The sequence below is a fragment of the Scylla paramamosain genome, chromosome 19 (assembly GCF_035594125.1).
Source record: "Scylla paramamosain isolate STU-SP2022 chromosome 19, ASM3559412v1, whole genome shotgun sequence".
Taxonomy (NCBI): domain Eukaryota; kingdom Metazoa; phylum Arthropoda; class Malacostraca; order Decapoda; family Portunidae; genus Scylla; species Scylla paramamosain.
This window is the reverse complement of record NC_087169.1, coordinates 23,689,925-23,703,412: the sequence shown is the minus strand read 5'-3', so window position 1 is coordinate 23,703,412 and position 13,488 is coordinate 23,689,925. Positions and strand designations below refer to the sequence as shown.

General features: G+C 38.9%; 1 protein-coding gene across 1 annotated transcript; it reads right to left on the bottom strand.

Annotated features, from left to right (window-relative positions):
* Positions 1–3,011: 3,011 nt before the first annotated feature.
* On the bottom strand, positions 3,012–7,608 carry LOC135109510 (uncharacterized). The gene is made up of 5 exons (XM_064020891.1): positions 7,604–7,608; positions 7,052–7,212; positions 6,063–6,541; positions 5,654–5,815; positions 3,012–3,197 (listed from the first exon to the last, which is right to left on the bottom strand). Exons 1-5 carry the CDS (start codon positions 7,606–7,608, stop codon positions 3,048–3,050), a joined length of 957 nt encoding a protein of 318 aa, XP_063876961.1. The 3' UTR covers positions 3,012–3,047.
* Between the last annotated feature and the right edge of the window lie 5,880 nt (positions 7,609–13,488).

Sequence of the window (13,488 nt, the reverse complement as noted above, 5' to 3'; positions counted from 1 at the left end):
CTAATCAGCCCCGGTCATGTGTGAAGGGTGGCACCAAGTATTGCTGCAGTTTATTAATATTTGTGATGAAATCTGAAACTGTTCCTGAGATCACCAGGTACGGGAACACACAGGGGCCACGTGGCTACACTTGTGAGGTGTAATACATTAATACTTCACATTAAGGCAAGAACAATGTGAAGATGTGCTCAGTACGCCACGTTTGTCAAGGATACAATGCTCAAGACACAATGAACATCACACAGAGACTGGCTGTGTTGTTAAGGAGCTGCCATGCTGTGCTGTGCTGTGCTGTGCTGTGCTGCCTTGCCTCTCAACCTGTACACTCATATTTAAAGCAGTGAGGTGCCAGTTTACACCCTTGCTGTGTGCTGTGTCTCAGGTGTGTGCCCAGCCCATCCACAAGGATAGCCAGGGTGCTGGACAGACAGGGCACACATGAGGCTGTGCCACCTGTCCAGCAGCCCAGTAATGCAAGAACAGGGGAGGCAGGGTAAACTCTGGAACTCCCTGCCTGCTTCTGTATTTCCACCTTCCTATGACTTGAATTCCTTCAAGAGGGAGGTTTCAAGACACTTATTCATCAATTTTTGACCACTGCTTTGGACACTTTTATGGCACTGGCATTTCAGTGGGCATATTTTCTTATTGGATTTTTGTTGCCCATGGCCAGTGTCACTCCTACATAAAATTGAAAAAAAAAAAAAAAAAAAAAAGCTGACCTAAGCGTGGTGACACAGAGGTACCAGCAAGTGACCTCAGGAAGATGAAAAAGTAATGGAGGCTCATCTATTTCACCAATCACAATGACATGAAGGCTAGGGACACCACAGGGCCCCAAGACACCACCACCAACACCCCACGCCCCGCCCTTCACGCGTCACCCAGGCCGACAGGTTGGCGGCCCCAGCGCGTTGGCCTCACACTTGCACTGTTCCTCCCCTGGTATGTGTGTGTGTGTGTGTGTGTGTGTGTGTGTGTGTGTGTTGATAATCTTCCTTTCCTGTTTTTTTCTTTCAATATTTTTTTCTCTCTCTTTTTCTTTATTTTCTATGTGTGTGTATATCAGTTTAAAAGCTTCATTCTCCTGTCATAGGAATATTTGTCACCTGGTGTATCTTTTCAGTCATTCTTTTATATACTGACTAAGATCTCTATCCTTGTAATATAGAGACCACAAAAGCAAGTATTCTCCTCTCTACTGCTCTCATCTAACCTAACCTAACATAACCTTAGCAAACCAAACCTAACCAAACCAAACCAAACTTAACCTAACCAAACCTAACTTAACCTAACCAAACTTAACCTAACCCAACCTAACCAAACCAAACTTAACCTAACCCAACCTAACCAAACCAAACTTAACTTAACCGAACTTAACTTAACCTAACCTAATCGAATTTAACCTAACTTAACCTAACCTAACCAAACTTAACTTAACCTAACCTAACCTAACCAAACCTAACTTAACCTAACCTAACCAAACTTAACCTAACCTAACCTAACCAAACTTAACTTAACCTAACCAAACTTAACCTAGTCTCACCAAACCCACGTCTCTCCACAGATTCACATTGACATCCCACGCATGTCTCCCCTGATTCCGTTGTTCCAACAAACAATCGTACAAGAAATGTTTGAGCACATTCTGTACATCTGGGCCATCCGTCACCCTGCCTCAGGTTACGTGCAGGGGATCAACGACCTTGTCACACCCTTCTTCATCGTATTCCTTCATGAGGTGGTTCCTAAAGGTGAGGTTTTCAATGTCTTTTCCTACTTTGTGATTTAGATTAAGTTCTTGTCTTGTAAGGGCCTATTCTGTAATGCTCTGCTTTCTTGTTCCTTCTCTGCCATCTAGACTTTTCCAGAGTCACAGAGGGATAATTAGCTGTGTTCTCAAGAGTGTTTCTCCTGTTGATAATGTAGAAGTCTTGTTAATCTGTTACCACAATTTTAAAAACACTTAAAAATGCTTTGCTCATTTATCAAGACTGTTTTTCAAGGTCAAGGAGATGATTAGCCAGTTTTCAAGAGTGCTTCTCCTGTTAATAATGTACAAGTCTTGTTAATCTGTCACTAGAATCATGAAAAACACACTTAAAAACATGTACAGCTTCATCTAGAGCCTTTTTGAAAACAGAGGAAGTACAGCACAGAAGTGTTTCAAAATATGGTACCAAATATCTATCAGTTTATCTATCCATCAGTTTATTTTGTTAGAAAAGGGAACAAGGGAGAGAGAGAGAGAGAGAGAGAGAGAGAGAGAGAGAGAGAGAGAGAGAGAGAGAGAGAGAGAGAGAGAGAGAGAGAGAGAGAGAGAGAAATATAAACGATGATAATAAACTTGTAAGAAAAGGAGGAGGAGGAGGAGGAGGAGGAGGAGGAAGAGGAGGAGGAGGAGGAGGAAGAGGAATAAGCAAGATAAACAACAACAACAGCAACAGCAGCAGCAGCAGCAACAACAACAACAACAACAACAACAACAACAACAACAACAACAACTCAGTCTTTCCATAAAACAAAGACAAGACACATTTTCTTCCAAAACATTTTCCAAAACCATTTTTCACATCATTTCTGAGACAGGAAGTGAGATTCAGTTGAATATTCAATTATCAGGGGGCAATTTCCTGCTAACCCTCTTAAATTGGGGGAGGAGGAGGAGGAGGAGGAGGAGGAGGAGGAGGAGGAGGAGGAGGAGGAGGAGGAGGAGGAGGAGGAGGAGGAGGAGGAGGACATGAACTGATAAGAAAATTTCAACAGTATATTTTGTATTTTTGAAGCAGGAAACCACAGATTGAAGCAGTAAAACAATAAAAAAAAACCAGCTGGAAGAGGAGGAGGAGGAGGAGGAGGAGGAGGAGGAGGAGGAGGAGGAGGAGGAGGAGAAGGAGGAGAAGGAGAAGGAGGAGGAGGAGGAGGAGGAGGAGGAGGAGGAGGAGGAGGAGGAGGAGGAGGAGGAGGAGGAGGAGAAGGAGGAGGAGGAGAAGGAGGAGGAGGAGAGAAAATTCATGTATTACCTTATTTGGAAGTGGCAGTGGATCTTAGTCCTTGTTTTCCGCCTGGCTCTGTTCCTTCTGTGCCACGCTGAGTGCTGTGGTGGTGGTGGTGGTGGTGGTGGTGGTGGTGGTGGTGGTGGTGGTGGCGGTGGTCATGGTGGTGGTGGTGGTCATGGTGGTCATGGTGGTGGTAGCCTGTCGGAATAAAAGCAACATTAGTAATTTTCATGTACCAGTAATGTAAGTAATGTACCAGTAAATATATCAATAAATGAAAGAATGTTAATAATTGTGGAGGTGAAGAGAGACACAGGTGTTACGGCTCAGTTCTGACTAGTCTTGCTGTTGTGTCTAGGGGTGAGTAAGCCCTGGTGTTGGTCTTATTGATGCTGGGCTGGGCTGCTTGTGGCCTCAACCTGCTGGGTGATGGGCTGGTTCAGGCGCAGACTCACCCACTAATCAGCCCCGGTCATGTGTGAAGGGTGCACCAAGTATTGCTGCAGTTATTAATATTTGTGATGAAATCTGAAACTGTTCCTGAGATCACCAGGTACGGGAACACACAGGGGCCACGTGGCTACACTTGTGAGGTGTAATACATTAATACTTCACATTAAGGCAAGAACAATGTGAAGATGTGCTCAGTACGCCACGTTTGTCAAGGATACAATGCTCAAGACACAATGAACATCACACAGAGACTGGCTGTGTTGTTAAGGAGCTGCCATGCTGTGCTGTGCTGTGCTGTGCTGTGCTGCCTTGCCTCTCAACCTGTACACTCATATTTAAAGCAGTGAGGTGCAGTTTACACCCTTGCTGTGTGCTGTGTCTCAGTGTGTGCCCAGCCCATCCACAAGGATAGCCAGGGTGCTGGACAGACAGGGCACACATGAGGCTGTGCCACCTGTCCAGCAGCCCAGTAATGCAAGAACAGGGGAGGCAGGGTAAACTCTGGAACTCCCTGCCTGCTTCTGTATTTCCACCTTCCTATGACTTGAATTCCTTCAAGAGGGAGGTTTCAAGACACTTATTCATCAATTTTTGACCACTGCTTTGACACTTTTATGGCACTGGCATTTCAGTGGGCATATTTTCTTATTGGATTTTTGTTGCCCTTGGCCAGTGTCACTCCTACATAAAATTGAAAAAAAAAAAAAAAAAAAAAAGCTGACCTAAGCGTGGTGACACAGAGGTACCAGCAAGTGACCTCAGGAAGATGAAAAAGTAATGGAGGTCATCTATTTCACCAATCACAATGACATGAAGGCTAGGGACACCACAGGGCCAAGACACCACCACCAACACCACGCCGCCCTTCACGCGTCACCCAGGCCGACAGGTTGGCGGCCCAGCGCGTTGGCCTCACACTTGCACTGTTCCTCCCCTGGTATGTGTGTGTGTGTGTGTGTGTGTGTGTGTGTGTGTGTGTGTGTGTGTGTGTGTGTGTGTGTGTGTGTGTGTGTGTGTGTGTGTGTGTGTGTACAGGACTTCCAGGTATTGATTTAACAGAGATTGTGTGAAACAGAATCTATTAACATATAGTATCAGGTAAAATGACACACTGATTACTGTCCTAATGTGTGTCCTAACTCATAATAATTTTGTATTATTTTTTGTACTATTGGGTACTATTAAAGGCTTGTACTAACTCTTAATATTATTGTGGGCTATTATATCACCTCTAACTATCAGTACTATTCTTTACTACTATCCAGGCAATAGTAATCCATTCTTTTCAACCATCAAGTGAGAGAGACAGATTTATTTATTTATTTATTCATTTATACAAGCCAGTGCTAGAGTAATATATATGTATAAAAAGGCCTACTAAGGTCCCTGTAGGTCAAAGGTCATCCTTCAAATACTGATTAACTCTTGTATTAGGGTGGTGGACAGAATAGTGGTGAAATATTGAGAATACTGGTGAACTCTTGTATTAGTGAGGTGGACAAAATAGTGGTGAAAGATTGAGAATACTGGTTAAATGTTGTATTAATGAGGTGGATAGACTAGTGGTGAAATATTGAGAATACTGGATAACTCTTGTATTAGGTGGGTGGTGGTGATGGTGGTGGTGGTTATTGTTGTTGTTGCTGCAGTCAGAAGCCATGATATTTATTCAATTTGTTTACTTGGGTTTGCACACAGAAGGTAAAAAGAAGCAAAAAATTAAATCATGCTAAAAAACACAAAAGAAAAAAGAAGTTAAAGAAAGAAAGAAAGAAAAAAATGAACAAAATTAAAAAGAAGAGCTTAAAAATCAAAGGTAGCTTTTGTTGTTGACCGAAAAAGATAAATAAATAAATAAACAAACAAAAATGCATCCAAATTTCAGGCTTTCGTTATTATTATTGTTGTTGTTGTTGTTATTATTAATGTAGGTGTGGAGGGCAGTCTGCCACTCTCCAGACCCCCAGGACCCTTTTCATCACTTCCGGTAACAGCAGCAGCAGTACTAGTAATAGTAGCAACAGTATTAGAAGAAGAGGAAGAAGTAGTAGTAGTAGTAGTAGTAGTAGTAGTAGTAGTAGTAGTAGTAGTAGTAGTAGTAGTAGTAGTAGTAGTAAGATTGATTTTCTATCTCTGTCTCTCCTTTCTGTATGTAAAAAACTTTCTCTCTTTCTCTCTCTCTCTCTCTCTCTCTCTCTCACCTGTATGACATTCCCTGCCTGCACTGTCATGGGGGAGTGGGGCTGTGGGGTTGAAGCATATTGGGGCAACACCTGAATAACCCTTGTTGTGGCGGTGGTGGCAGTGGTGGTGGTGGTGGTGGCAGTGTCAGTCCCCTCAGCTGCATCATAAGGGTACTGGAACTGTTGGAAGGAGGGGGGTTAGTTTGGGGGTTGATAATTGACCTGTGAAAGAATTACTTGTGTGTAATTAGTGACAGTTATATAAGTAATGTGTGTGTGTGTGTGTGTGTGTGTGTGTGTGTGTGTGTGTGTGTGTGTGTGTGTGTGTGTGAGAGCTCTCCCCTGCCTCTCCTGCTGTGGCTGTGTTGAGTGCCACAGTGCTGCAGTGCCACAGGCAGTGACAACCAGCCTGCCTGCCTCTTCTTACCTGCTGTGGTTGTGGAGGGTAGGGCCAGCTGTACACCTGCTGTGGCTGTTGCTGCTGCTGCTGCTGCTTTAGGGGGAGCAGGGGGCGCAGCGGAGGGCAGCTCTGAGTCGCTCCTGGTGTGGGGCGGGGGACAGAGGCTGTGGTAGGGACTGGTGTGGCTGATGGTGGGTGGGGCGGGGCTCGGGGGCCGGGGGGTGCAGGACGGAGGGCTCGTCGTAGCCGCTGTCGTGTCCCCCGGGGGGGCACCCGCGCCTCTTCCTCCTCCTCCTCCTCCTCCTGTGGCAGGAAGCCCTTCAGGTCAGGGCGGGGCAGCCGCAGCGCACCCTTTGCCCCAAGCCTGAAGGTGATTGGGCCGGGGCGGGCGGGGCGCAGACCTCCTCCTCCCCCACAGGGAGGGGCAGGGAGAGGTTTGGTGGGGATCCAGTGTGTCAGGGCAGGGTGGGGTGGAGGTGGCTCAGGTCCTCCCAGCACACACACTACTGCAATATATAAAATAAATTAGACAGGGCTTAACAACAACAACAACAACAACAATAATTAATAATAATAATAATAAAAAACAATGCTAGGTTAGGTTGCGGGTTCCCAGTCAACAGTTGGCGTCAATAATGAGACAATAATTAAACAATTGCAATAATTACTGTTTAAATAAGATAATACAAAAATAATAAGAGATGCAATTATTTTTTTTATGTAATCTGAACAAAATAATACAAAATAATAGTATTTCTATGTTAATTTAAGCACAGAAACAAATAAATCAATAAAAACAGTACAAAAAACAATAAGATATACAATTATTTTCATGTAATCTTAGCATGAAAATACACAAATAAATAAAATAAAAAAAAATACCAAGATATACAATTATTGGTGTATGATAAGCACAATAATCACTGTTCTGGAAAACAAGATTATTTGAGGCAGTGAATAATGTCACTGGCTCTTCTTGTGCTGTGCATCTGGTGATATCACTGCATGCTGCTCACAGGGGACTAGTTGTCGGCAGTGTCCGAGTGCTGCCTGCTGTTGAAGCTGTGGTAGGACGCTGCGTCTGGTGATGACCATTGAAAACTTCCTGGTGTTGAATTCATAGGAAATAAGGATCACCTGAAGATCCGCCACCCCAGCCGCACTCGGGGTGGCAGATCTTCAGATGAGACAATCCGGGGTGGCAGATCTTCAGGTGATCCCATACTTTTAATGAAGTAAACTTTTTTTCTGCATTTTATATCCACTCAGTTTTTTAATGCATTCATGTTGTTAGGTTAGGTTAGGTAAGGCTAACCTAACCTAACCTAACCTAACCAAGTGAGAGAGTCTGGGGTGGCGGATCTTCAGGTGAGACAATCTGGGGTGGCGGATCTTCAGGTGATCCGGAAATAATTGTGGTATTACATGTGAAGATGTTAATTGATGTCTCTGTTGCTTTTTGGCAATTAGTTTGATTAATTCTGAGCTTAAAAACAAACAAAAAACCAACTCCAATCAAAATTCTGCGTTTCCCGAGGCCATGACACCATATTTGCCTCGGAACAGACCCCATTCGCGAAGCGCCACGACTGGCCAAGCCCTTAAGCCTTTCCCTCCCACCGGCCAATCAGAATTCACCTTATTTAACCCTTCATATCGACTGTAATTATTCATTTTATCAGTTATTCTTTGTGTGTGTGTGTGTGTGTGTGTGTGTGTGTGTGTGTGTGTGTGTGTGTCTGTTTCACTCATATAAAGTATAAGAATACAAGCTTATTTAATTATTTATCAATTAATTAATTTGAAAATAATGTTGAATATTTATTTATTTATTTATCTATTTAATTTCCGTCAGTGTGCCTTGAATTAAGCCAAGCCAGGCCAAAATCATTGTTATATTACAATTACACAATATATTCCAGTAAAAACTTACCATCTAATTCATAAAACAATAAAAGTAACAATAATAATCCATATTTTTATAAGTTAAACTAAATATTACAATGAAAACCGTGTACTTGTCACATCAATAAAGTCAATAATGCTGTACTTGGGTCCTCTCTCTCTCTCTCTCTCTCTCTCTCTCTCTCTCTCTCTCTCTCTCTCTCTCTCAGTGTATTTGTGAGATATATAACCACCCAGCCAGCCAGGGACCACAACACGTCACTAGTGGTGTACTGGGGTCTCTCTCTCTCTCTCTCTCTCTCTCTCTCTCTCTCTCTCTCTCTCTCTCTCTCAGTGTATTTGTGAGATATATGAAATAATGAGTGCAATGGTTGGCTTCACTAATGCACAGCTGGCAACTAACACCACACAGACAGCCAGGGACCACAACACCTCACTAGTGGTGTACTGGGGTCCTCTCTCTCTCTCTCTCTCTCTCTCTCTCTCTGTGTGTGTGTGTGTGTGTGTGTGTGTGTGTGTGTGTGTGTGTGTGTATCCTCTCTTTCAGCTAGGCAAGGATCCCAATATTCCCCTGTATCAAACAAACAAACAAACAAACAAACAAGGAAATTAAGATGAAATAACTGATACAGGAATGGCAAACATATCTAACGTACCCAAACGAACGCCATATTGAAAAAATAACACCAACAATGAACAAACAACTCGAAAATAATATAAAAATCCGCTAATTTGACCCAAACATCCCCTGCCCTTATCACCCTCTCAGTTTCCTTATTTCCCGGCCTTCCACACCTTATTTCCCTTACCTTGACTATTCCAGGGGCAGGAAATAGTTAATTCCTCTTATTTCCGTCCCTCTTCGTGGCCTATTATACCGGGAATCTTTACATTTCAATTCCTAACACCACATCCACAGCGGCTTTCGATCCTCCATCTTGGTCTTGGTCTGGGTCCTTGTTTACATCGGCCTCGCATATAAACCTATAAAATTATCGTACTCAGCTGGGTTTTAGTTCAATAAATGCCTACATTGATATTTCCTCTTCCTTATTATATTTATAGGAACTGCAATAAAGATGAGAGGCAGTAAATAAGACCTATAACGAGAAATTTAAAATATATTCTGTTAGGGGCATTAGTTCAAGATGCCATTGTGTAAAAGGAAAGCAAATCTGATGAATTAAGATTGTGGGGGAGAACAGAATAGCAATAATGTTTCTGAACGCACAAAATATACAGCAATAGAGGCTTTGCAATTATATACAGGGAAAGGACCGCGTTAACAGAAAGGCCACAGGAATTAGACAGGTTTCTCCTGTTAAGAATGCAGAAATTTTGCTTATCTGCCACTAAAACACTATAAAAACACCTTTAAAACCTATGTCAGTTTTAATAGAGGCACAGAAGTGTAATTCTTTATTTAAATTAAGAGAAAGGACACAGAAATTAGTCTAGTTCTCAAGATTTTTGAGAAAAACCTGATACAAGAGGAACGGAAGAGAGAAAACATGACATTTTAAGGAGTAAATTTTTCTAAGGTCCTACTAATTAAAACTTTCTTACCTAACATTACCGAGAGAGAGAGAGAGAGAGAGAGAGAGAGAGAGAGAGAGAGAGAGAGAGAGAGAGAGAGAGAGAGAGAGAGAGAGAGAGAAAGGGTGACAATCCCATATAACATTATCTAAATATTCCCAAAAAGAAGTCCTTATGTAATCTCGGTTATCTGAACAGTCATGTCTCCCAGCGCTGTCATTTTTCCAGCATTCATTCCTCATTCATTGCACAATAAAATCTGATGGTTAACTTACTCGTTTGAGGTGAAATAACGAAGATTAAAGAGCGATTAATATTTTCACTGCACTATATTCAAGACTCGCATCAAACTCCCACCTGTCAGGTTTATTTATTTATTTTTTTATTTATTTATTTGTTTATTAATGTTATTGTTTTTTCACGGAAATGTTTGTTTTGATTTTTCTGTTTATTTAATTGTTACTTGTTTTGTTTTTTGTTTTGTCTTATGAGTTAATTATTTCGTTGATTTCGTCATTCATTAATAAAATTATTGATCCATTTATTTGTTTTTTTTCTTGTGTGTATATATAATTACGTATTTTTATAATATTAAGAGTTAATTATTTTTTTCTCCTTTGTTTGTCTGTTTTTTTTTTTTTTTTTGTTTCGCGTTTCAAAAAAGAAAATCAGACTATTTATTTCATCTTCGAATGTGGAGAAGTTTTGTTTACTTATTTAATTTTGCCTAAATCAATCGTTTTTAATCGCTGTTTTCAGTAGAAACGTTTATTCTTATTTTTTATTCTGTTTATTTCTCAGTTTTATGACTTTATATTAAATGTTGGACACTTGTGAAAGGTAGCTGATAAACCCTGACTACTAACCCTTTAACTACTAAGAAACACCATTTATCTCTCTCCCTCGCCAGCCTCCCTATTGCCAACTGTCTTCCACATCTATATAATCAGGAAACCATGTCAAAAAAAACTACTTATGGGATGCTGGCGTTAACCATATAACTGCGTAGCCTATCTCCACTCTTCGCCAACATCTAAACACAAACCTATCTACCTTATAATGTCATCTACAGTTATTTTATGATTATTTAAATTGACAAAATTGTTATATCAAGTTGTTTTATATATTAAAATGTTTCCATCATGCCCACATACACACACAAAACCATTTAATTCGTAAACAACACACATGTGTAGCCTATCATTTATCTAGTGTTATTTTCTGATTACATACCGTGAGAAAATTACTCATATTACTTTTATTAGTATGTTTTATTTATTAAACTGCTTCTTTAATGCTTCCATGCACACACACACAACCATTTCTTTCGTAAACACAAAGTTATTTAGGCTATAATCTAATATTATTTCCTGATTCTTATGACTACTAGATTACAAATGGAAGTTTTTTTTCCCTTAAATTTCTCATTTTTCTCTCTATTTCCTTTTATTAAATTTTGCTACACATCTCAAAGCCTTCTCTCTCATTAATATTCGTATATTTGTGCCTATCTTTTATAAAACTCGAAACTATTTCATATTTTCATGTTATTCTTCCATTTATTCATATACATACACTTTTCACTATTCAATTTCTCTTATTCTTCTATTTTCTATTATTTTGTTCAGCTTATATTCCGTCTCCTCTTGTTAAGACTAATTAAAGGTCATTTTAGTTCCTCTCAGTCATTTTCATCCACAAAAAACTCATACTTCACTCCTACCTGTTTATTTTCATCCACCTCTTCCACTATTTGTTTCTATTTTCATTCTGCAATATATTTTCCTTCCTATTATTGCATCATCTACTTTCCCAGAAAAGATTAACCCTTCTGCCCCAGACAACTGCATTTAAAAGGGTTATTTAAACTGACCAGGTTTTAAAGGGTGTGTTTTTTTTTATCATTCTGCAATATATTTTCCTTATTAGTGCATCATCTACTTTACCAGAAAAGATTAACCCTTCTGCCCCAGACAACTGCATTTAAAAGGGTTATTTAAACTGATACGGGTTTTAAAGGGTGTTTTTTTTTTTATATATATATATATAATTTCAGTGTCAGATTAGCAAGATTTTTGCATTCTTAACATGAGAAACATCCTTGAGAACTAGGCTAATTTCTGTGCCCTTTCTCTTAATTTAGATAAAGAATAATACTTCTGTGCCTTGATTTAAATTGACATAAGTTTATAAAGGTGTTTTTTATAGAGTTTTAGTGACAAATTATCAAGATTTCTGCATTCTTAACAGGAGAAACTTCCTTGAGAACTAGCCTAATTTCTGTGCCCTTTCTCTTAATTTAAATAAAAAATAACACTTCTGTGCCTTTATTTAAATTGACATAGGTTTTTAAAGGTGGTTTTATAGAGTTTTAGTGTCAGATTAGCAAGATTTTTGCATTCTTAACAGGAGAAACATCCTTGAGAGCTATGCTAATTTCTGTGCCCTTTCTCTTAATCTAAATAAAAAATAACACTTGTGTGCCTTTATTTAAACAAACACTGATTTTTAAAGGTGTTTTTTATAGAGTTTTAGTGACAAATTAGCAAGATTTCTGCATTCTTAACAGGAGAAACATCTTTGAGAACTAGGCTAATTTCTGTGCCCTTTCTCTTAATTTAATAGAGAATAACACTTCTGTGCCTTTATTTAAACAAACACTGATTTTTAAAGGTGTTTTTTTATAGAGTTTTAGTGACAAATTAGCAAGATTTCTGCATTCTTAACAGGAGAAACATCCTTGGGAACTAGGCTAATTTCTGTGCATTTTCTCTTAATTTAAATAGAGACTGAGAGGAACTAAAATGACCTTTAATTAGTCTTAACAAGAGGAGACGGAATATAAGCTGAACAAAATAAAAGAAAATAGAAGAATAAGAGAAACAGAATAGTGAAAAGTGTATGAATATGAATAAATGGAAGAATAACACGAAAATATGAAATACTTAGAGTTTTATAGGCACAAATATACGAATATTAATGAGAGGGAAGGCTTTGAGGTGTGTAGCAAGATTTAATAAAAGGAAATAGAGAGAAAAATGAGAAATTTAAAGAAAAGAAACTTCCATTTGTAATCTAGTAGTCATTATAAGAATCAGGAAATGATATTAGATTATAGCCTAAATAACTTTGTGTTTACGAAAGAAATGGTTTTGTGTGTGTGCATGGAAGCATTAAAGAAATATTTTAATAAATAAAACAAACTAATAAAGGTAATATAAGTAATTTTCTCACGGTATGTAATCAGAAAATAACACTATGTAAATGATAGGCTACACATGTTTGTTGTTTACAAATTAAATGGTTTTGTGTGTGTATGTGGGCATGATGGAAACATTTTAATATATAAAACAACTTGATATAACAATTTCGTCATGGTAAATAAAAATAAAATAACTGTAGATGACATTATAAGGTAAATAGGTTTGTGTTTAGATGTTGGCGAAGAGTGGAGATAGGCTACCCAGTTATATGGTTAACGCCAGCATCCCATAAGTAGTTTTTTTGACATGGTTTCCTGATTATATAGATGTGGAAGACAGTTGGCAATAGGGAGGCTGGCGAGGGAGAGAGATAAATGGTGTTTCTTAGTAGTTAAAGGGTTAGTAGTCAGTGTTTATCAGCTAGCCTTCACAAGTCTCAAAAAATATAATATAGTCACAAAACTGAGAAATAAACATAATAAAAAGCCAGAATAAACGTTTCTACTGAAAACTGCAATTAAAAACGATTGATTTAGGCAAAATTAAATAAATAAATAAACAAAACTGCTCCACATTCGAAGATGAAATAAATAATCTGATTTTCTTTTTCGAGACACAAAACAGAAGAAAAAACAGAAAAACACACAAGAAAAAAAGAATTAACTCTTAACATTATAAAATATATATAATTATACACACACACAAGAATAAAGCAAATAAATGGATCAAGAATTTCATTAATGAATGACGAGATCAACAAAATAATTAACTCATAAAACAGAACAAAACACAAAACAACCAAAAATTAA